A 24,951-nucleotide genomic window follows, 5' to 3' on the forward strand; every position below is an offset into this window, starting at 1 on the left:
TTCTCATCTGCATAATGGGGATAACATTACCTATCTCACAGGTATATAAAGTACTTCACAAATAGCAAGAGCTCCAAAAAGATACTGCTTTGCCTTAGCCATTTTCTACATATGCTCCACGAAGGCACAGGATCTGTCTTATCTGTGTATTCCTCTCACTGTACTTAGCATAATAAATTTTAAAAAACAAAACCAGTTGCCATTGAGTTAACTCTGGCTTAGGGTGACCCCAGGAGTGTCAGACTAGAATTGTGCTCCGTAGGGTTTTCGATGGTTGATTTTTCTAAAGTATAACACCAGGCCTTTCTTTGGAGGTTCCTCTGGGTGGACTGGAATGGCCAACCCTTCGGTTGGCAGCCAAGCACTTAACTGTTGTGCCATCCAGGAATTCCAGTATAATAAATGTTCTTTTTGCTGTGTGCTGTCGAGTCAATTCCAATTCATAGCAACTCTGACAGAGTAGAACTGCTCCATAGGGTTTCCTACGCTGTAATCTTTATGGGAGTAGATCGTCAGGTCTTTCCTCCCAAGGAGTGGCTGGTGTGTTCAAACCATTAACCTTTCTGTTAGCAGCCTGGTGCTTGACCACTGTGCAACCAGGGCTCCTTCAGTACAATAAATAGTAGGCCCAGAATACATATTTCTTCCAAGAAACACCTGTGGCACCTTGACAAATGTTCTGTGCAGGCTGAAAAGAATGATCAATTCTAACCAAAGGAATTGGGAATTATGTATGAGAGGAGGTGACACTGAGCTAGTTGAAGGGAGTAAGGAGAGGTTGTATACCTACTTCCCTAAACGGCAATTTTAAGTAGTGCAAAATACAAATTCAAGAAAAACTCTTGGACTAATCAGGATAATCCTTAACAGAAGAATAATATAAAGACATCCAAGGAAAACAAAACTGGGCTCTAAAGATGCACTGAGGTACAGGAAACAAAAAGGGGCAACCTTCTCTAATGAAAAAATATAGCAGTATTCCCAATACCATCTCAACATAGGATCTAGAAGACCAAGATGGTATAAAGTTGAAGAAGAAAATTAGGGCACTTAAATTTCAAGATCACTATGCTTTTTTTTTTATGCTATGCCACTAATTGGAAACCCTGGTGGCACAGTGGTTAAGTGTTACGGCTGCTAACCAAAAGGTCAGCAGTTCGAATCCACCAGGCACTCCTTGGAAACTCTACAAGGCAGTTCAACTCTGTCCTCTATAGAGTTGCTATGCGTCGGAATCCACTCGACAGCAACGACTATTTGCCACTAATACTGGGTTGTCTATCCAAATATCCTGAGGGCTTCCACCTTAATACTAAGTGATCTCAAGGGCAAGTATAGTTTAGGGTTCCAAATCAGAACTCAGAGGTGGTCCAGGGAAATGTAGGTGCAGTCCGCTGGGGTCCGCCTGGACAAGGCGAGCTGACAGGGGCGGAAAACAGCAAAATTGCTTTTGTGGGGCCTACGACCGCCTCCCAGAGCGCCCCAGAACCTGGAGTAGCGGTGAACTGCTAAACCTAGTCTCTCCGGAATCCGTGGGAAATCGCTCGGATTAGAGGATCCATGAGTTTGCCGCCTTACAATGCCTAAAACAATAAGCACTCCCAACTCTCACTTACAAAGCACCCTACAGTCTCCATTCGCTCCCCTTCCTCTTTGGGAAGAAGGGAACGTGAAGACATCGTCTCCTACTTCACCCCTAGCAGGCCCGGAATCAGACGGGAGCTAAAAATAGGGAGCGGACGAACCCTAAAGACTGGGAGTGATCCGACAGGCAGACCCACTCAAGCCCTCATCCCAGGGATCAGAGGTCGGCCGGGCCCCGCAGTGGCGGCTTCGAAAGGACAAGGGGAACCCGGGGAAACCGAAGGTGGCCAGCCTCACCTGCCTCTTGTTCATCCGCCGTACATCGTCCAAAAAGTCTAGAGACAGCATGATGAGGCCAGAGAGCAGGACACGATCCGGAGCGAGCGCGCGCTGTAACCCGCCGGAGGAGCAGCGAGTGCACTGGCCGCGCTCACACCGGACAAGCCCCCGCGGCGCCTGCACTTCCGCTTCCGGGGCTGGCTGGAACCGGCGCGGCCCCGCCCCTTCGCGGAGGGACAAAGGGACTCGCGACAGTCCTAGTCTATTCTCCGGGCCTGGCCTCGTCTTAGAGTGTCTGCCCGCTCTGCCCCTCGCCTGCCGAGAAACAGCTGGAGTCCACCTCCCGCGCCCAGACCGGAGACCCCTCAAGGCGGCGGTGACCCGGCGTTACGGGAGCAGCTGCCCCGCAATCTCCTGAAGGCGGGCCCTCGTGGACGCCTGGCCAATCGGGAGCCGTTTCTCCAGCTTGGGCAGGCAGAGACGGCCTCTGAGTGGTCGCCGTGTCCCTGCGCCGGGCCGCCGGTCCGGGTGTGGCGCTGGACGTGTCGCCAGGCTATGCGTTCTCTGGTCGGGGCGAGTCTCCAGCGCTCTGAGGGGATGGTCTAGTAAGTGCTTTTTGCGTAAGGGTGGAGGGCATGTGAGCCATCCAAAACACTGTCTGAATCTCCCAGCGGTTTACAGCCCCGTTAGACGACAAGTCGCTACAATTAGACAACCGCCAAACAGTCTAGTGTGGTGAGAACACCAGCGGTGAGGGTTGTCAGGAAGTCCTTTCCTCCCTGACGCTGACTCCAGTAACAGGATTTGACTTTGTCTCCCTAAACTCTACTGCTGGTTTGTTTGTTTGTTTGTTTGTTTTTACCTCGGGCTCCTAGATGTGACCCTCTTCTCGCTGCCGTCTGTCTCCTCTGTATAAACAGGGTTTGCTTTGACTGTTCTGAGCTTCTAAAGTCCACTTCCGCGGACAGGAACCAGAGCTGATCTCTTGCTATGGTGTCTTTTCTTATTCGAAATACTAGTTTTCTCACATTAGGGGAAGCTGAGTGAAAGGCATACTGGAACTCACTGTCCTACCATTGCACTTCTTCAGTATATCTAAAATTATTTTTTAAAAAGTTTACAAATATATTGGAGGATGGCTGTAATCAAAAAGACAGTACGAGTTTTGGTGAGGATGTGGAGAAGTTGAGACCTTCGTATACTATGGTAAAATAGGGCAGCCAGTTTGGTAAATAGTCTGGCAATTCCTCAAAAGGTTAAATATAAAGCTACCATATTTAACATCTGTTCCTCTGCTACGCATATACCCAAGAGAAATGAAAACGTCCACACAAAAGCTTGCACTTGAATGTTCATAGCAGCAATATTTGTAGTTGCCAAAAAGTGCAAACAACTCAAATGTCTGTCAATTGATGAGTAGATAAATAAAAGGCCGTATATGCATACCATGGGATATTATTTGGCAATAAAGAAGATTGCCAAACGTGCTACAACATGGATGACCCTTGTTGTGAAATGAAGCCAGTCACAAAAGACCATTTATTGTATGACTCCATTTATGTAAAATGTCCAAACCAGGCAGATCCGTATAGACAAAAAGTAGCAGTTGGCTTGGGGCTGGAAGAATTAGAAGAAATGGGGAGTTCACTGCTAATGGGTTATACAGAATTTATTTTAGAGATGAAGGAAATGTTCTAAAATTGATCATAGTGATAGTTGCACAATCCTGTGAATGTGTTAGAAATCATTGAATTGTACACTTTAAATGGAAGAAATGTATGGTATGTAAATTATATATCAGTAAAGTTCAAGAACCCGTTAGTGTTTTGTTCATGGTTAAATTCCCAGTGCCAAATAAAGAGTCTGGCACATATTAAGGTATCCAATAAATATTTGTTGAATTTGTTGAGAGATATATGTGCGTGTGTATGTGTGTGTGTGTTTGCATTCCAACTGCCCTGGGCACCCCATATTTATTGAGTTAAAAAAGGAATTACTGATTTCTTCAAATTAGGAAGGCCTATGGAGAAAAATACATGTAAGCTCTCACAACAGTGCCTGACACATAAGAGACACTCAATACATATTTGTTAATAAATATTGGATATGGATTCTAACCTAAATTCTAGAACCACTTGACATATGCTTGCTAATGTTGGATTTGAATCTGAAGATGAGTGTCAGCAGCAGCCATTTAAATGGCTATGAGCCTCTATCCATCTTTTGTATGGTGAAGAAAAGAGTCCTAAGAGAGGTAAAAAGTCCTGTGAGACTTTGTTGTTACTAGGTTCTAACTCATAATGACCGTATATACAACAGAACAAAAACCTGATCAGTCCTGAACCATCCTCACAATCATTGTTATGCTTGAGCCCATTTTCTCAACCACTGCATCATTCCATCTCATTGAGGGTCTTCTTTTGCACTGACCCTATGTTTTATCAAGCATGATGTCCTTCTCCAGGGACTGGTCCCTCCTGATAACATGTCCAAAGTATGTGAAACGAAGTTTCACCATCCCTGCTTCCAAGGAGCACTCTGACTGTATTTCTTCCAAGACGGACTTGTTCATTTTTCTGGCAGTCCAAGGTATATTCAATATTCTTCACCAACATCATAATTCAAAGACATCAATTGTTTTTCAGTCTTCCTTATTCATTGCCCAGCTTTTGTGTGCTTACCAGGCGATTGGAAATACCATGACTTGGGTAAGGTGCACCTTAGTCCTCACAGTGACATCTTTGCTTTTTAACATTTTAAAGAGGTCTTTTGCACCAGATTTGCCCAATGCAATCTGTCATTTGATTTCCTGACTCCTGCTTCCATGGGCATTGATTATGGATTGAAGTAAAATGAAATCCTTGACCGTCAATCTTTTCTTCACTTATCATGATATCACTTATTGGTCCAGTTGTAAGGATTTTTGTTTTCTTTACGTTGAGGTATAATCCATACTTAAGGCTGTGGTCTTTGATCTTCATCAGTAAATTGCTTTAAGTCCTCTTCACTTTCAGCAAGCAAGGTTGTGTCATCTGCGTATTGCAGGCTGTTAAGGAGTCTTCCTCGGACCCTGAAACCACGTTCTTCTTCATACAGTCCAGTTTCTCAAATTCTTTGCTCAGCATACAGATTAAATGTGTATGATGAAAGGATACAACCCTGACGCACACCTTTCATGACTTTAAACCACACAGTATCCCCTTGTTCTGTTTGAACAACTGCATCTTGTTCTATGTACAGGTTCCTCATGAGCACAATTAAGTGTTCTAGAATTCTCATTTTTCACAATGTTAGCCATGATTTGTTACGATCCACAGAGTCGAATGCCTTTGCATAGTTAATAAAACACAGGTAAACACTGGTATTTTCTGCTTTCAGCCAAGATCCATCTGACATAAGCAATGATATCCCTTGTTCCGTGTCCTCTTCTGAATCTAGCTTGAATTTATGGCAGTTCCCAGTCGATGTACTACTGCAATCACTTTTGAATGATCTTCAGCAAATTTTTATTTTTTACTTTATTTTTTGTTATTGTACTTTAGATGAGAGTTTACAGAACAAACTAGTTTCTCATTAAACAGTTAGTATACATATTGTTTTATGACATTGGTTAACAACCCCATGACATGTCAACACTTTCCCTCTCAGCTTTGGGTTCCCCATTACCAGTTTTCCTGTTCCCTTCTGCCTTCTAGTCCCTGTCCCTGGGCTGGTGTGCCCCTTTAGTCTCGTTTTGTTTTATGGGCCTGTCTAATCTTTGGCTGAAGGGTGAACCTCAGGAGTGACTTCATTACTGAGCTGACAGGATGTCTGGGGGCCATACTCTCAGGGTTTATCCAGTCTCTGTCAGGCCAGCAAGTCTGGTCTTTCTTTTTGAGTTAGAATTTTGTTTTACACTTTTCTCCAGCTCTCTGCAACCCTCTATTGTGATCCCAGTCAGAGCAATAAGTGGTGGTAGCCGGGCACCATCTAGGTGTACTGGACTCAGTCTGTTGGAGGCTGTGGTAGATGTGGTCCATTAGTCCTTTGGACTAATCTTTCCCTTGTATCTTTAGTTTTCATCATTCTTCCTTTCTCCCAAAGGTGTGAGACCAGTGGAGTATCCTAGATGGCTGCTCACAGGCTTTTAAAACTCCAGATGCTACTCACCAAAGTAGAACGTAGAATATTTACTTTATAAACTATGTTATGCCAATTGAGCTAGATGTTCCCCAAGACCATGGTCCCCAGGGCCTACAGCCCTGCAATTCAGTCCCTCAGGCTATGTCTATGGAGCTTCCATGACCTTGCCTTGTACAAGTTGTGCGGGCTTCCCCAGTATTGTGTATGGTCTTACCCTTCACCAAAGTTACCACCTATCTATTGTCCATTTAGTGTTTTTGCATCCCCACCTCTTCCCTCCCTCGTAACTGTCAAAGATTGTCTCTTTCTGTGTGTAAACCTTTTCATGAGTTTTTACAGTAATGGTCTCATACAATATTTGTCCTTTTGTGATTGACTTATTTCACTGAGTGTAATGTCATCCAGATTCATCCATGTTGTGAGATACTTCACAGGTTCATGGTTGTTCTTTATCGTTATGTAATACCCCATTGTGTGTATGTACCGCAGTTTGTTTAACGACTCATGGCATCTAGATGCCATCTAGATGATGGGCATCTAGATTGTTTCCATCTTTTTGCTATTGTGAACAACGCTACAGTGAACTTGGGTGTGCATACGTCTATTCGTGTGACGACTCTTTTTTCTCTATGATATATTCCTAGGAGTGGGATTGCTGGATCATATGGTATTTCTATTTTTAGCTTTCTAAGGAAGTGCCATATCTTTTTCCAAAAAGGTTGTATCATTTTGCATTCCCACCAGCAGAACGTGAGAGTTACGATATCCCTGCAGCCTCTCCAACATTTGTTACTTCCTGTTTTTTTGAATTGTGCCAGTAATGCCAGGGTGAGATGATATCTCATTGTGGTTTTGATTTGCATTTCTCTAATGGCTAGTGATTGCAAACATTTCCTCATGTGTCTGTTAGCCACTTGAATGTCTTCTTTGGTGAAGTGTCTGTTCATTTCCTTTGCCCATTTTAATTGAATTATTTGTCTTTTTGTTGTAGAGGTGTTGAATTTTCTTATAGATTTTAAAGATTAGACCTTTGTCTGATTTGTAATAGCCAAAAAATTTTTCCCAGCCTGTAGGTTCTCTTTTTACTCTTTTGGTGAAGTCTTTTGACAAGCATAAGTGTTTAATTTTTAGAAGATCCCAGTTATCTAGCTTATCTTCTGGAGTTTGTGTGTTGTTGGTTGTGGTTTGTATCTTGTTAATGCCACGTATTAGGGCCTCTAGCATTGATCCTATTTTTTCTTCTATGAACTTCATAGTTTTTGGCTTTATATTTAGGTCTTTGATCCATTTTGAGTTAGTTTTTGTGTATGGTGTGAGGTATGGGTCTTATTTCATTTTTTTTTGCAGATGGACATCCAGCTTTGCCAGCACCATTTGTTGAAAAGACTGTCTTTTCCCCATTTGATGGACTTTGGGGATCTTTAGCAAAATTTTACTTGCATGTGATATTAATGATATTGTTTGATTATTTCCACATTCTGTTGGATCACCTTTCTCTGGAATGGGCACAGATATGGATCTCTTCCAGTCAGTTGGCCAGGTATCTGTCTTCCAAATTTCTTGGGATAGACGAGTGAGTGCTTTCAGCACTGTATCTGTTTGTTGAATCATCTCAGTTGGTATTCTGTCAATTCCCGGAGCCTTGTTTTTCACTAATGCCTTCAGTGTAGCTTGGACTTCTTCCTTCAGTACCATCGGTTCTTGATCATATGCTGCCTCCTGAAATGGCTGAACGTTGGCCAATTCTTTTTGGTACAGTGACTGTGTATTCCTTCCATCTTCTTTTGATGCTTCCTGCATCGTTTAATATTTTCTCTGTAGAATTCTTCACTATTGCAACTCAAGGCTTGAATTTTCTCTTCAGCTTTTTCAGCTTGAGAAATGCTGAGCATATTCTTCCTTTTTGGTTTTCTATCTCCAGGCCTTTGCACATTTCATTATAATACTTTACTTTGTCTTCTTGAGCCACCCTTTGAAATCTTCTGTTCAGCTTTTTGACTGCATCATTTCTTCCATTTGCTTTAGCTACTGTACATTCAAGAGCAAATTTCAGAGTCTCTTCTGACATCCATTTTGATCTTTTCATTCTTTCCTGTCTTTGTAATGACCTCTTGCTTTCTTCATGTGTGATTTCCTTGATATCATTTCCACAACTCATCTGGTCTTCAGTCATTAGTGTTCAGTGTGTCAAATCTGTTTTTGAAATGGTCTCTAAACTCAGGTGGGATATACTCAAGGTTGTACTTTGGCTCTCATGGATGTGTTCTAACTTTCTTCAGTTTCAACTTGAACTTGCATGTGAGCAATTGATGGTCTGTTCCGCAGTCAGCCCCTGGCCTTGTTCTGACTGATGATATTGAACTTTTCCATCGTCTCTTTTCCATAGATGTAGTCAGTTTGATTCCTGTGTATTCCATCCAGCGAGGTCCACATGTACAGTCACTACTTATGTTGTTGAAAAAAGGTATTTGCAGTGAAGAAGTTGTTGATCTTGCAAAATTTTATCATGCAATCTTTGCCATTGTTTCTATCACCAAGGCCATTATTTTCCAAATACTGTTTCTTTCTCTTTGTTCCCAACTTTCACATTCCAATCACCAGTAATTATCAGTGCATCCTGATTGCATGTTTGATCAATTTCAGATTGCAGAAGTTGGCAAATATCTTTGATTTCTTCATCTTTGGCCTTAGTGGTTGGTGTGTAAGTTTGAATAAGAGTTGTATTAACTGGTACTCTTTGTAGGCATTGGGTATTATCCTACCAATGATGGCATTGTACTTCAGGATAGATCTTAAAATGTTCATTTTGACAATGAATGTGACACCATTCTTCTTCAAGTTGGTCATTCCCAGCATAGTAGACCATATGGTTGTCTGATTCAAAATGGCCAATACCAGTCTATTTCAGCTCACTAATGCCTAGGATATCCATGTTTATGCATTCCATTTCATTTTTGATGATTTCCAGTTTTCCTAGATTCATACTTCATACATTTCAAGTTCCAATTACTAATGGATGTTTGCTGCTGTTTTTTCCCATTTTGAGTCATGCCACATCAGCGTATGAAGATCCCAAAAGTTGACTCCATCCACATCATTAAGGTTGACTCTACTTTGAGGAGGCAGTTTGTCTCAGTTATCTAGTGCTGCTATAACAGAAAGACCACAAGTGGGTGGCTTTAACAAAGAGAAATTTATTTCTTCACAATAACGTAGGCTAAAAGTCCAAATTCAAGGCATCAGCTCCAGGGGAAGCCTTTCTCTTTCTGTCAGCCTTCTCATCAGTTTTTTCCCAGACAAGGAGCTTCTCTGCTCAGGGACCTCATGTCCAAAGGACTCGCTCTGCTCCTGGCACTGCTTTCTTGCTGGGATGAAGTCCCCCCTCTGCTTGCTTCCGTTTCCTTTTTATCTTTACTTTGGATCAGGGATATGATCTTAGTAAGGGTGTTCCAATCCCAACCTGACTTGATCCTCTTTAACATAAAATTACTATTACAAAATGGAGGACAACCACACAATACCAGGAATCATGGCCCAGCTAAATTGATACATACATTTTTCGGGGGATATAATTCAATCCATGACACAGTTCTTCCCCAGTCATCTTTTGAGTGCCTTGCAACTGGAGGGGCTCATCTTCTGGCACTGTATCAGACAATGTTCTGCTGCTATTCATAAGGTTTACACTGGCTGATTTTTTCAGGTCCTTCTTCCTAGTCTGTTTTAGTCTGCAAGCTTAGCTGAAACCTATCCACCACAGGCAGCCCCGCTGGTGTTTGTAATACTGGTGGCATAGTATTACATAGTATGCAAACCACCATGGTACAGAAACTGACAAACGCATGGGATTTTAGATGTGGAAAAAGTCAGTTTAGTTGGGTAGCTTCATAGGAAGCTTAAGAAGGTCCTCTGAGGGGAGAGTACACTTGAGATAATGGTACAGTGTACCAGGAGGTAAAATTGACAAGCAAAAAGGACATACCCAGTGGAAGGAATTGCACAAATAAAGATGCAGAGGCAGGAAACTATAAAATGTATTTGAATAATCCAGTTTGATTTTCCAACCTTGCCCAGACCTTAAGGAACTGGGCTAGGCTGGCCTGCAGGTGGTCTATTGCCACAGAGGAAATAAACCTAAAATGTTACTTACTGGACACACACAATTGCCACCATGGCCACATCCATGTAGTACTCCATATTTGAACACTTATGCTCCCATAACCCACCTTCTAATTGTTACTTCTCTTTCATTTCTCTGTGTGTTTATAATTATACAAATAATACATGAGTATGTCCTCATTGTAAAAGATTAAAACGAGACAGGCATATATAAAGTAAAACGTGAAAGTTCTCTTTGCTCTCCAACTCAATCCCCTTGCTAGACTGCTAATCACTATTAACTGTTTGATGTTTTTCCTTCTAGTGCTTTTTTCTATGCATTGGCAATTTACAGTCTTTTTTTTTTTTAATTGTGTTTTAAGTGAAAGTTTACAAATCAAGTCAGTCTCTCATACAAAAACTTATATACACCTTGCTATGTACTCCCAGTTGCTCTCCCCTTAATGAGACAGCACACCTCCTCTTCACCCTGTATTCCCCGTGTCCATTCAGCCAGCTCCTGTCCACCTCTGCCTTTTCATCTCACCTCCAGACAGGAGCTGCCCATATAGTCTTATGTGTCTGCTTGAGCCAGAAACTCACTCCTCACCAGTATTGTTTTCTGTCTTTTAGTACAGTCCAATCCCTGTCTGAAGAGTTGTTGGCTTTGGGAATGGTTTTAGCCTTGGACTAACAAAAGGTCTGGGGACCATGATCTCCAGGGTCCCTCCAGTCTCAGCCAGACCATTAAGTCTGGTCTTTTTACGAGAATTTGAGGTCTGCATCCCACTGTTTTCCTGGTCCATCAGAGATTTACTGTTGTGTTCCCTGTCAGGGCAGTTGTAGGTAGCCGGGTACCATCTAGTTCTTCTGGTCTTAGGCTGATGCAGTCTCTGGTTTATGTGGCCTTTTCTGTCTCTTGGGCTCATAATTATCTTGTGTCTTTGATGTTCTTCATTCTCCTTTGCTCCGGGTGGGTTGAGACCAATTGATGCATCTTAGATGGCTGCTTACTAGCATTTAAGACCCCAGATGCCACTCACCAAAGTGTGATGCAGAATATTATATTAATACATTTTGTTATGCCACTTGACCTAGATGTCCCTTGAAACCGTGGTCCCCAGACCCCTGCCCCTGCTACTCTGGCCTTCGAAGTGTTTGGTTGTGTTTAGGAAACTTCTCTGCTTTTGGTTTAGTCCAGTTGTGCTGACCTCTCCTGTATTGTGTGTTGTCTTTCCTTTCACCTAAGATAGTTCTTGTCTACTATCTAATTAGTGAATATCCCTCTCCCTCCCTCCCCATGCTCATAACCATCAAAGAATATTTTCTTCTGTGTTTAAATTGTTTCTTGAGTTCTTATAATAGTGGTCTCATACAGTATTTGTACTTTTGCAACTGACTAATTTTTTCTCATCATAGTGCCTTCCAGATTCCTCCACGTTATGAAATGTTTCACAGATTCGTTGTTGTCCTTTATCATTGCATAGTATTCCATTATGTGAATATATCGTAATTTAATAATCCTTTCATCCATTGATGGGCACTTTGGTTGTGTCCATCTTTTTGCTATTGAATTTACAATCTTTTTATTTTTGTTTTTTACATAAGCGGGACCACGCTGTCCATATTCTTTCAGCTTATGCTCTCTCTTGCTCCATTTACTGTTTTCCACCTCAATGACTCCTTCAATCACCTAACTCTGTCATTTTCTCCCAATGTGTCAGCAAGTTTCCAGCATGTAGTCCTGGACCAGTGATATATCAAGTTGTCTACAGGCTGTTTTGGTGGAATGAAAAAGCTTTATTCACATCTGTTTCACAAATCTTAAATGTTAGATTCATTCTGATTTCCTTAGAAATCATATTAAACTCTCAATACACATTTTGCTCTTGATTGTGTTGTGTTGACTTTATAGTTTGTCTCAGCTAATATTCAGCTAAAATGATGTAGTTAATCGAAACTAATGTGTTCTTTCATAATATGTGCCACGGTTGATGTATTTGCTTTGCATTTTCATTGCGTTACATTTCATTCTCAATTCACAAAGTGAGTCAGTAGCTCAAATTAGCTTGTTGAAAGTTAATGAAAAGTTAATGGGTACTTTTTAAAAAAAATCTCTTTCTGTTTTTTATTATGCTTTAGATGAAGGGTTATAGGGCAGATTAGTTTCTCATTAAACAGTTAATACATGTATTATTTTGTGACATTGGTTGCCAACCCCACAACGTGTCAACACTCTCACCTTCTCAACCTTGGGTTCCCAATTGCTAGCTTTCCTGTCCCCTCCTGCCTTCTTGTCCTTGCTCCTGGGTTGGTGTGCCTATTTAGTCTCATTTTGTTTTATGGCTGTCTAATCATTGACTGAAGGGTGAATCTCAGGAGTGACTTCAGTACTGAGTTAAAAGTGTCCGGGGGCCATACTCTTGGGGTTTCTCCAGTCTCTGTCAGACCAGTAAGTCTGGTCTTTTTTTTGTGAGTTAGTATTTTGTTGTACATTTTTCTCCAGCTCTGTCTGGGACCCTCTATTGTGATCCCTGTCAGAGCAGTCAGTGGTGGTAGCCAGGCACCATCTAGTTATGCTGGACTCATTCTGATGGCGGCTGTGGTTGTTGTGGTCCCTTGTGTCTTTGGTTTTCTTCATTCTCCCTTGCTCTTGATGGGGTGAGACCAGCGGAGTATCTTAAATGGCCACTCACAAGTTTTTAAGACCCCAGATGTTACTCACCAAAGTAGGACATAGAACATTTTCTTTATAAAGTGTGTTATGCTAGTTGAGCTGAATGTCCCCCGAGACCATGGTCCCCAGCCCTCAGACCAGTAACTTAGTCCCTCAGGGAGTTTGAGTGTGTCTATGAAACTTCCATGACCTTGCCTTGGTCAAGTTTTGCTGACTTGCCCAGTATCGTGTACTGTCTTACCCTTCACTAAAGTTACCACTTATCTGTTGTCTGTTGTTGTTAGGTGCCGTCGAGTTGATTCTGACTCATAGCGACCCTATGGGATAGAGCAGAACTGCCCCACAGGGTTTCCAAGGAGCAGCTGGTAGATTTGAACTGCTGGCCTTCTGGTTAGCAGCGAGCTCTTAACCACTACAAACCAGGGCTCGATATTATCTATTGTCTAGTTACTGTTTTTCTCTCCCCACCCTTTCCCTCCCTTATAACCATCAAAGATTGTTTGTTTCTATGTGTAAACCTTTTCAAGAGTTTTTATAATAGTGGTCTCGTACAGTATTTGTCCCGTTGTGATTGACTTATTAGCACTCAGCATAATGCCCGCCAGATTCATCCATGTTGTGAGATGTTTCACAGATTCCGCTGTGTGTATGTACCATAGTTTGTTTATCCATTTGTCTGTTGGTGGGCACTTAGGTTATTTCCATCTTTTTGCTATTGTGAATAATGCTGCAATGAACATGGGTGAGCACATGTCTATTTATGTGATGGCTCTTATTTCTCTAGGATGTATGTTATGGTATTTCTATTTATAGCTTTTAAGGAAGAACCATATCATTTTCCAAAATGGCTGTATCATTTTGCATTCCCACCAGCAGTGCATAAGAGTTCCAATCTCCCCACAGCTTCTCCAACATTTGTTATTTCCTGTTTTTTTTTTTTTTTTATGATTCCTCCCAGTGATGTCGGGGTGTAATGAGTACTTTAAACTCAGAGAAAAGTTGTAAGTGAAGACACTGACCAGGAATCCAGTACAAACAAATATGCAAGGTGAATATGATAGTGCTGGGACTAGGTAATCCACAAGTATGATGATTTCCAGTGATAAATGAAAGTACTAATAGGAAACATGGTGAGCCTCTAAGAAGCATGTTTTATTAAACCAGTAATCTATTTGCCCCTAGTTCTCAGTGCAGTATATTATAAAACTCAGTCAAATAGTGGCAAAAAGCCAATGAAGCTTTCATGCCAATTTTTTTAAAAAAAGTCACTGGCCAATCCAATAATCAAGACAAATTTTTCAAAGGAGGGGAAACAAAATAAGGTTTCCTAACATAACATTGATGAATTTCTCCCTAAAGATAAGTCATCAAAACAATAAAGACTTCCTTTAAAATTACACTTGTCATAGTCAAAACATGGACATGTCACATGCTTGCCAAGAAGCTTTAAAAAGCAGTCACAATGTTAATGATAAATCTGCTCAGTAAGGAAGCTAAATAAGCTTTTGGCAAAATTCCTTTATCAAAAGATACTGTTGGGGAAAAAAAACAATACTGTTGGATACTGCACAATATCCATGGCATACAAGGTAGATGAGCACATTTTCTAGAGTTGTCTAGAGCTGCTGGAGAGAGTAACCCAACTGTGCTAGGCCCTGAAAACCCATCTCACCACTTGTCCTTCAGTCTTATTGATCTGTGGAATTATATATTTTTGCATAACAAATTACCCCAAAATGTAGCAACTTAAAACAGCAATTATCTCACAGTTTCTGTGGGTCAAAAATTTGGGACCAGCATAGCTGGGTAGTTTTGGGTCAAGGTCTCTCACAAAGTTGTTGTCAAGCTGTTGATGGGAAGTCGTAGTCTCGTCTGAAGACTTAACTGGGGAGAATCTGCTTTCAAGCTCACTCATGTGGTTGTTGGTAGGTCCCAGTTCCTCCTGGACTGTGGGATTGAAGCCTCAGTTCCTAGCTGGCTGTTGACCAAAGGCCTCCCTCAGTTCCTTGCCTTGCGGGATTCACCATAGGGCAGCTTACAACACGGCAGCTGGCTTCCACAACAGTGAATGATCCGAGAGAAGGAGCCAGCCCAAGATTAGGGTGACCAGCTTGTCCCAATTTGCCCAGAACTTTCCTGGTTTTTGCACTGAAAATTCTGCATCCCAGAAAACCCCTCAGTCTCAGGAACACTGGGATGGTGGAATACCCTACGAAGACAAAAGTCACAGTCTTTTTATAACCTAATATCATAAATAATATACCATAATTTCTTTGATATTCTATTTGTTAGAAGCAAAACCAGTTCAGACTCAAAGGGAGGGGAATTAAGTTCCCCCTCTTAAAGGGAGGAGTATCAGAGAATTTGTGGACATATTTTTAAAACCACTACCTCTGGATTCCAGTTTCATGGGGGGAAGAAAGTAATTAAAGAGAAATTCGTTTGAGTTTTTGCCCTACCCCTTACCCAACTTATCTGCTTCCATAACCATCAACACCTCCTCTTTTCTTTCTCTGTCAGTGAAAGAGACATCCCTTCTCCTGTCTAGAGTTAATTCTTCCACCTGTTCAAAACTAGTCCCTCCCACCTTCTCTGGGACCTTGTTACCTTAATCATTCCTTCTCTTTCTCAACATCTCTCCCACAACTTTCTCTTTTCTCACCATATGGTCATGTTCAAATATTTCTTACAAAGTTTTTATGCTAAGAGTGCTTTATTGAGGTATAACTTACATATAGTAAGATACAAGAATATTAAGAATACAGCTCAATGAATTTCAACATATATATACATCCATTTAACAACCATCACCCACATCACGATAAAGTATCTTTCAATGACCCCAGAAAGGTCCCTGTGCCTCCTCCTTCCACACTCAAGAGATGCATATGTACTTTTTTAAAACATCCGTCAACCCTATAGGGGTCTCTTCTGCATCTAACTTCCCAAACATTTTGAAAGAGCAGTTTATTCTTTGGGTTTCCTCTTCTCCATCTATGCTTTCCTGAATTCACTGAAAGCTGGTTTCTGCCTGATACCACTGCTGAGAGTCATAAAAAAGCTGCTTGAAATTCCTTTCCTTCTTGGTCCATCGGGTCCCCTTTCCCAGTTTGTTTCCTACCTCTCTGGATTGGTTTCCATCATGGACTCTTTAGCCTACAACTTAGATGTTGGAATCCTGCACACCGTTCTTACTCTGCATAATGCTTCTGAGTGATCTCCCCTGTTCTCATGACTTCAGTCATTTTCTCTGCGCACTCAACTCTCCAATATCTACAGCACTCATTTCTTGGATGTTAGCAGCCTGTAGATACTTCAACAGATACCTCAAAGTCGATATGCCCCAATGTCATATTCCCCACCCCCAACACTTCCCATGAAAGACCTGTTCTTTCTCTTATGCTCCAAATCTCCATGAATGGCACCACCCAACCACAAAAGGAATATGATTGTTAGCCTTGCTTATTCCCTCTTCCTCACCTCCCAAATCCAATTAGTCACCAAATCCTACTATTCTACTTTCTTAATTATTATCTCTCTTATTCACCAACTTTCTCCATCCCCACTGTGACTACTTTGGTTGAGGCTAGTGTCACTTATCCTGGAATCCTGCAATGAACTCCTAACTGGCCTATCAGCCTGTAGTCTTGCTCCCATGTATTAACTCATTCCAATTTATTCTTCACACTGTAGCCAGAGTGATTTATCCAACACATTATGTTCCCTTTTTACATAAAATCTTTCAGTAGGTCCCCATGACTTTCAGAATAAGGTCAAATTCCTTAGCAAAAGGCCTCCTATGATCTGGCCTCTGCCTACCTCTTTGACTAGTCTCACTCCTCCCATGCTTGGAGGCTTTTGTGTGAAGTGTTTCCTATACCTGAAAAGCCCCCCACCCAACCTCAACATTTATTTTTCCTCCTTGCCTTTCAAACTTGGTTCATATATCACCTTCCACTGGGAAGCCTTCGCTGTACTTCCCCATTGCAATGGAGTCAATTTCAACTCATAGTGACCCTGTAGGACACAGTAGAGTTTCCCCACAGGGTTTCCAAAGCTGTAAATCTTTTTTTGTGTGTGTGTGCCTTAGGTGATAATTTATACCGCAAGTTCATTTCCCTCCCTCCCTTACAACCCTCATAACCATCAAAGAATGTCTTCTTCTCTGTTTAGACATTTTCTTGAGTTCTTATAATATTGGTCTCATACAATATTTGTCCTTTTGCAAATGACTGATTTCACTCAGCATAATGCTTTCCAGGTTCATCCATGCTGTGAGATATTTTGTGAATTCATCATTGTTCTTTATCGTTGTGTAGTATTTCATTGTTGTATATACCATAATTTGCTTATCCATTTGTTGATGGGCACCTAGGTTGTTTCCATCTTTTTGCTATTGTGAACAGTACTGCAATGAACATGGGTGTGCATATATCTATTCGTGTGATGGCTCTTATTTCTCTAGGATATATTCCAAGGAGTGGGATTGCTGGATCGTATGGTACTTCTATTTCTAGCTTTTTAGGGAAGCGCCAAATTGGTTTCCAAAGTGGTTGAACCATTTTAGATTACCACCAGCAATGCATAAATGTTCCAGTCTCTCCACAACTCTCCAACATTTATTCTGTTTTTTGGATCAATTCTAGCCTTGTTGGGCTCAGATGGTATCTCATTGTAGTTTTGATTTGCATTTCTCTAATGGCTAATGATCATGAGCATTTCCTCATGTATCTGTTAGCTGCTAAGGCTGTAAATCTTTACAGAAGCAGACTGCCATATTTTTCTCCCAAAGAGTGGCTGGTGGGTTCAAGTCATGGATTTTTTGGTTAGCAACCAGGCACTTAACCACTGCACCACCAGGGCTCCAGTACTTGTTGCTCTCACCAGATTGAGCTTCCTGGGAACAGGGACCTTCTTATCGACCTTTTCCCCCAGCAACTGATGCCACACCTCTTTGAAGTTTTTAAGACGCTAGAGGAATGAGGCTGCTGACTAAAAAGCTGGCAGTTTGAACCCACCCAGAGGTGCCTTGGAAGACAAGCTTGTAGACCTGCTCCTGAAATGTCACAGCCTTGAAAACCGTATGTGGCAGCTCTACTCTGCACACATGGGGTAGCCATAAGCCAGTATTGACTGAAAGGCAATTAACAACAACAACAAAGTTTAAAAAGGGAAGACATCACTTTGATGACTAAGGTGCATTGCCTCATATGCATGCAAAAGCTGAATAATGAAAAAGGAAGAAGAATCGATGCCTTCAAACTGTGGCACTAGCAAAGAATATTGAATATACCGTGGACTGCCAAAAGAAAGAAAAAATTCTTAGAAGAAGTAAAACTAGAATATTCTTTAGAAGCAAGGATGGAGTGAGGATGATGAAGCTTCTACTCATTTTGGACATGTCATCAGGAAAGACCAATTGCTAGAAAAGGACGTTATGTTTGGTAAAGTAGAGGGTCAGTAAAAGTGAGGGAAAGCCTCAAGATGGATTGACCCAACAGCTGCAACAATTAACTCAAACATACCAACAATCATGAGGGACCAGGCGACGTTTTGTTCCGTTACACAGAAGGTCACCATGAGTTAGAGCCAACTCAATGGCAACTACCAACAACAACAACTGACATGGTATAAACACTAAAAAAAAGTTGTTGAATGAATGCATGCTGTTATTGTTAGGTGACGTTGAATCGGTTCTGACTCATAGCAACCCTGTGTACAACAGAACGAAACACTGCCTCGCCCTGAGCCATCGTCACAATCCTTGTTATACTTGAGCCCATTGTTGCAGCCACTGTGTCTATCCATCTCATTGAGGGTCTTCCTTTTTTTTCTCTGATCCTCTACTTTACCAAGCCTGATGTCCTTCTCCAGAGACTAATCCCTTCTAATAATATGTCCAAAGTTGTGATACAAGTCTTGCCATCCTTGCTTCTAAGGAGCACTCTGGCTGTATTTCTTCCAAGACAGATTTGTTCGTTCTTTAGGCAGTCCATGGTATGTTTGATATTCTTTACCAACACCATAGTTCAAAGGCATTGATTCTTCTTCGGTCTTCCTTACTCATTGTCTAGCTTTCATGTGCATATGAGATGATTGAAAACACCATGCCTTGGGTCAGGTGCACCTTAGTCTTCAAGGCGATATCTTTGCTTTTTAACACTTTAAAGAGATCTTTTGCAGCAGATTTGCCCAATGAATGCATGGAAGCCTTAAAGCCTAAGAGACTCAGCCCTGCCAGAGACAGATGGATCAAAGAAGACTCTAAGGATAAGATTATCTTCACTCAGATCAACAGAGGCAGTGCCGACAGTGTGTGCTCAAGGCTGAAAGAGGATTTATCTAATTAAAAAGCAGAAGATAGAGACCTAGTCCTTGATGCACTTTCAATATTGTTTGCAGCAGGAAAGAGGTATCTTTATAAAAGAGAATAATTTAAGGTATAACTGCTAGCCTATAAATGCTGTTGTTGTAGCCTGCTGTCAAGTCGATTCCAACACACAGTGACCCTATTTGACAGAGTAGAACTGTCCCATAGGGTTTCCTAGGCTGTAATCTTTCCGGGAGCAGGTTGCCAAGTCTTTTCTTTCATAAAGTGGCTGGTGGGTTCTAACTGTCAACCTTTCTGTTAGCAGCCAAGCAGTTAATCACTGTGCCACCAGGGCTCCTTATAAATGCTATACTCACTGCCGTCAAGTCCATTCCAGCTCATCTTGACCCTGTAGGACAGAGTAGAACTGCCCTAAAGGGTTTCCAAGGCTGTAAATCTTTATGGAAGCAGACTGCCACATCTTTCTCCCACAGAGTGACTGGTGGGTTCAAACCGCCAACCTTTTGGTTAGCAGCCAAGGGCTTTAACCACTGCGCAACCAGGGTTCCTATAAATGCTACAGAGACTCAGAAAGGGGAAAGATTATTTTAGGCATAGCCTTAATCAAAGGAGACTTCTGCGGGAAGCTGGGCCACAGTTGGGCCAGCTTCACATTGTAAAATAGGAAGCATAATGCCAAGTACAGACAAGAAAGGGGTTTAGGCATACAGAGATGGCTAACACCAAGCCTTCCCTTCTGGGAGTTTACAGCCTGGAGGAGAAGATAGACTGAGAAATAACTGAGGTGAAAAGAATGTGTTAGGAAGGCATAGGACCAGGAGAGATTCATATAAACTGGGTGGATCTGGGAAGGTTTAAGAAGATTTTCCTTCAGTGCAGGCGTGGAAACAATGTCTCTTACGAAAATAATCCAGATATTTTGGGCAGGTGACGCCAGGCCAGATAAAGATAAGGCCTAAGGAATTAAATTTTCCAAATGAGGGACTCCGACATGGTATTTTCTCTGCTCGCTGGGCTGTCAATCTTGCTGACACATGAGTCTTTTGGGCCCCATCAATCACAGAGGCATGTCTGGTATTTTCCTTAATATAATCCTCCTGGCCTGCCTGAAGGAAGCAACTTAGTACAGAGGTTAGGCCAGACCCACCTGGCTTTGAATCACAGATCAACCACTCACGCACTGGGTGATCTTGGGCCAGTTAACTCTATTTTTTTATTCCCAGTTTTCTGGTATGTAAAGCGTCGTCGAGTCAATTCTGACTCATTAGTGACCCTATAGGACAGAGTAGAACTGCCCCATAGGGTTTCCAAGGAGTGCCTGGTGGATTCAAACTGCCGCCCTTTTGGTTAGCAGCCTTGGCTCTTAACCGCTACGCCACCAGGGTTTCCATTTGGAAGATAGTCCATATAAATAAAGCCATTGGTATGGTAGATGATGCATGGTAAGTGGACAATGAATGTTAATAATAATTAAAAATGAGAAATGAGTTCCAGCTGATGTCCAAATATTTAGAGCTAAAGGGGTCTGCCATCATAGGCAAACCCTGGTTACCTACTTCTCCACAAGTCAAAGCTGTCTACTCAGCAGAAGGAAAGTCAACGCCATCTTTTAAAAACTCTATTCCGAATAACAAAAACTCTAGTTGACCTTTCCAATGAAAGAGATGGTGGGTGGGGAAGAAGGCCACCTATGACCCCACCTGGGAAGGCAGTGGGCCAGGTGTGTCAGGGCAGGCTGGTGCACAAGCCACACTGGAGGTCTGGCTCTTCCCCTGTGCCATCTCCCAAAACAATCTACCTGGGTTTGCTGGGAGCACCCATCTACCTGGCCACCCCAAGGTCAGGCCCAGGGGGCTACAGAGATGGAACTTTCTGCCTACCAACCCAATGGCTATGAATATCAGAGACCATGAGTTTAAAAGATGCAGCACCCCCATCTAGCATGGGGTGCCAGGAAGAAATCTCCTTCTCAAAAATCAGAGGTGCCTTTTGTGCAGACAGATTATGGGAGTCACTCGAGCCTCTCTTTAGAAAGCCCTGGACAGCTGCAGGGACAGCTGGGAGAAGGAAGCTCCAGCTTTCCGGGTTGGAATGTATGTATATGTGCTGCGGGGAGGACATACCAATTTCCTTTGTGGCCACATGGCTTTGGCTAAAAGCAGAAAGGGGTTTGACATGTGTTTTGAAAGTTCTTAGAGAGTCAACAACAACAAAATTAAAAAAAAAAAAAAAGAAGCTCTTCGAAAGGTGAGCACTGTTGTGAATGTGAAGGCTCTGGGGGTAGGAGGCTCAGAGTGGGGGCAACCGTAGCCTCTTCCCTCTAACTGGGACTTGCACATCCTCCCTTACTGATGGGCTGCCTTTTGAGCTCTTAAATCTTATAGCTAATGACAGGGGATTGCCTCCTCTTGGTAGCTTAGGGAATCCTATGGGAATCTGTTGAGGCAGTGAATCTCCACTGAAAGTGTGGATTGTGTAAATCCAGATATGAATATAATGTTCTCTTAATGCAACCACATTCAAAGATGTGATCATTAGCACTCAGTTATACATGCACTCAAATAATCAAAAATATTTGAGTGCATGTATAACTTACAGCCTGCTTACTGTGAGCCTGTCCAACGTGCTTGTGCTGAAACTGTGTGGTTTGTCTCCCTCATTTCTCTGAATTGGAAATTCCCTGCCAACCCCTCATCTTAGAATCCAGCCATTCCCAACCACCTACAGCCCCAGGGTATGGCATAGGGTAGTTAATGAAGTGGGCTCTGGATCCAAAGCTCTTCTACCCCTTATGAACTATGTGACTCCACACAAATTACTTCTCTGAGCCTCAGTTTCTTTCTCTGTAAACAGGGATTGTAGTATCTGGGGATTGTTAGGGGGATTAAGTGAGCTAATGAATGTAAATCACTAAACTAGTGCCTGACAGTTAGTGAATGATGGTTATTATAATCAGAATGACTGTCCACTTGGAGGCCTGACAAACTCCTGCTTATTCTTCAAGACCCGATTCGAGTGTCATGCCCTGTATGAACACTGTCAGACTTCCCTGGGCAGAGTTAATTACCCCTTTGTTAATTCCATTGCTGTATTTTATATGTCCCCTTATTACAGGGAACTCCAATTACAAACAAATTTCTGAATCAAATATAAGGATTCAGTGGTGATGGTTGCACGACATGGTGAATGCAATGACCATATTTTCATGTAGACAACATGTGCGTTATATATTTTTTGCCAGCCTTATAATCCCCTTGTACGTTATTTTCCTAGGCATGCTATGTGTGTTATATGTGTGCTTATTATTTACAAGGGTGTGTTATTGCTGAAAAATACAGTAATGTCACTGAACTGTACATGTAAAAATGGTTCAAATGGTAAATTTTTTTGGTTTAATTTTTTTTTAATTTTGAAATAATCACAAACTTACAGAAAGTTGGGAGTGCAGTACAAATGATTTTTTTTCTAAACCATTTGAGAATAAGTTGCTGACCTGATCGATTACCCCGAATACTTTGTGTGCATCTTCTACAAACAAGAACATTCTCCTACATAACCACAGTATAACTATATTGAAAGCAGGAAATTAACCTTGATACGTCACTACCACCTAATCCTCAGGCCCACTCAAGTTTATTCAGTTGACCCAATAACAAATTTTTTAGCAGAAGGATCCAGTATTTAGCTCTCATGTCTCCTTCCATCTGAAGCAATTTCTCAGTCTTTTCAGTGATTTTCCTGACCTAGACACTTTCAAAGATTATAGTCTGGTTATTTTGTAGAATGGCCTCAATTTGGATTTGTCTGATGTTTCTCCAAGGCAAAGGCTTTGTTATATACGTTCTACCACAATTAAAAAAAATAAATAATAAGGCTTCATGGCCTGACATATCTGAAATGAGAATAGTCACAGAGATTCTTGCTTTATAAAACTCATTAACCCCTCTGAGTCTGAAATTGATGAACTTCACAAAGGAATATTTTTCTGGGGTGGAGTACTATGTGTGCTGGGCCTGCCTATGCAGGTTTGTCAATATTCTGCCTCCCAACTCCCACCCTTAACCAGACTGCCCAGGGGAATCATGCATGATACCAGAATCACCTTTCACCCTGGCCACCCCAGTCACACTGAACTTTCAGTACCCCAAAAGGTTTCTTCTGGGTCTTTCCAAAGCTGCTCTTCCCATGCAGAGCATTCGCCAGGCCTCCCTTTTCCCCTTTTCCTCACCATCCTTTACTCAGTCTTCAGATACCAGCTTAGATGTCATCCCTTCCTTCATCCCTCAAGTCTTCTCTTACCTCCTGAGATGGGTTAAATTATTCTCCTAAGTAGCTGATCATTCCCACTTCCCTATACTTTCCCTATCACAACACTTACCATATTTTACTGTAATTATTTATCTGACTTTTCTGCTAAACTAGGCTTTACAAGCCAGGGAATATATCTGTAAAACTGGCCCTAGAAATGGTCCCTGGCTCACAGTTGATGTTTAATAACCATTGTTAAGAGAGTAAATGAACAAATAGATGAATAGGAGGAATGAATCCTTGGTAGCAGCCAGCTGCATCTCATTCCCCTGTCATTTTTTATCTTCCTAGGGGATTCTGGGAACCCCTGGTGGCGTAGTGGTTAAGTGCTATGACTGCTAACCAAGAGGTCAGCAGTTCGAATCTGCCAGGTGTTCCTTGGAAACTCTACTCTGTCCTATAGGGTCGCTATGAGTCGGAATTGACTCGACAGCAGTGGGTTTGGTTTTTGGAAGGGATTCTGTGCACCAGGGCTTAAAAACAAAAAAAAAAAAAGAGCCATCTCAGGAATAGACTGGGAGATCTGTACTGGAAAGTTTAAAACATTTCAAACCAGAGACTCTTAGAGGAGTCCCTAGGTGGCACAAACAGTTAAGCACTCAGCTACTAACTGAAAGGTTGGTGGTTTAAACCCACCCAGAGGCACCTTGGAAGAAAGGCCTGGTGATCTGCTTCCAAAAGGTCACAACCATGAAAACCCTGTGGAGCAGTTCTACGCTGACACACATGGGGTCACCATGAGTTGGAATCAACTTGATAGCAACTGGTTAGAGACTCTTAGACTATGAGAGTTTTCTCTCACTTCTTTCAAAATCCAGTCGAATCCAATCAAACATGTTTTGAAAGGATGAGAGAAAGATGGGGGAGGGAAGGAGAGAGAAGAAAAGAAGTATAGACAAAATGGTTTAAAATGTTATGGATTGAACTGTGTCCCCCATAAAAGATAATGTTGAAGTTCTAACCCCTGCTACCTATGAACAAGACTTTGTTTGGAAATAGGGTCTTTAAAGATGTAATCAGTTAACACCAGGTCATACCAGAGTGGGATGCATCGTAATTTATTTTATTTATTTACTTTTGTTTGTTTTGTTTTTTATAATTTATTTTTTGTTGTTGAGAATATGCACAGCAAAACATATACCAATTCAATGGTTTCTACTTGTACAAATCAGTGACACTGATGACATTCTTTGAGTTACGCAGACATTCTTGGCCTCCTTTTCTGAGTTGTCTCTCTTCTATTAACATAAACTCACTGCCCCCTAAGGTTCCTATCTAATCTTTCGAATTGCTATTGTCAGTTTGACCTCATATAGATAAATAGATCTTAAAAACCCATAACACGCAAGGCAGACGTTCTTTACTAATTTAGCTAAACTATTTGGTTTTTTTTTTTTTTTTTAATAATTTTTATTGTGCTTTAAGTGAAAGTTTACAAATCATAAACTATTTGTTTTAAGAAGACTTCAGGGGATATTTCTAGTTTAAGGTTTAAAGACTATCTCAGGGCAATCTTTTAGGAGGTTCATCTAGACTCCAGAGCTCCAGAAAG

The 24,951-nt window shown here is 41.7% G+C and overlaps 1 protein-coding gene and 1 pseudogene across 1 annotated transcript in view; one reads left to right on the plus strand and one right to left on the minus strand.

Annotated features, from left to right (window-relative positions):
* Nucleotides 1-2,044, minus strand: part of SEC11A (SEC11 homolog A, signal peptidase complex subunit) — a 43,814-nt gene extending 41,770 nt beyond the window's left edge. The window contains exon 1 of the mRNA XM_010593803.3: nucleotides 1,882-2,044. Coding sequence (XP_010592105.1) covers nucleotides 1,882-1,932 — 51 coding nt within the window. The 5' untranslated portion in view covers nucleotides 1,933-2,044. The remainder of the gene's footprint in view (nucleotides 1-1,881) is intronic.
* The window catches only part of LOC100659352 (proline-rich protein 36-like), a 65,225-nt pseudogene continuing 42,204 nt past the window's right edge, over nucleotides 1,931-24,951 (plus strand).

The sequence above is a fragment of the Loxodonta africana genome, chromosome 13 (assembly GCF_030014295.1).
Source record: "Loxodonta africana isolate mLoxAfr1 chromosome 13, mLoxAfr1.hap2, whole genome shotgun sequence".
Lineage (NCBI taxonomy): Eukaryota > Metazoa > Chordata > Mammalia > Proboscidea > Elephantidae > Loxodonta > Loxodonta africana.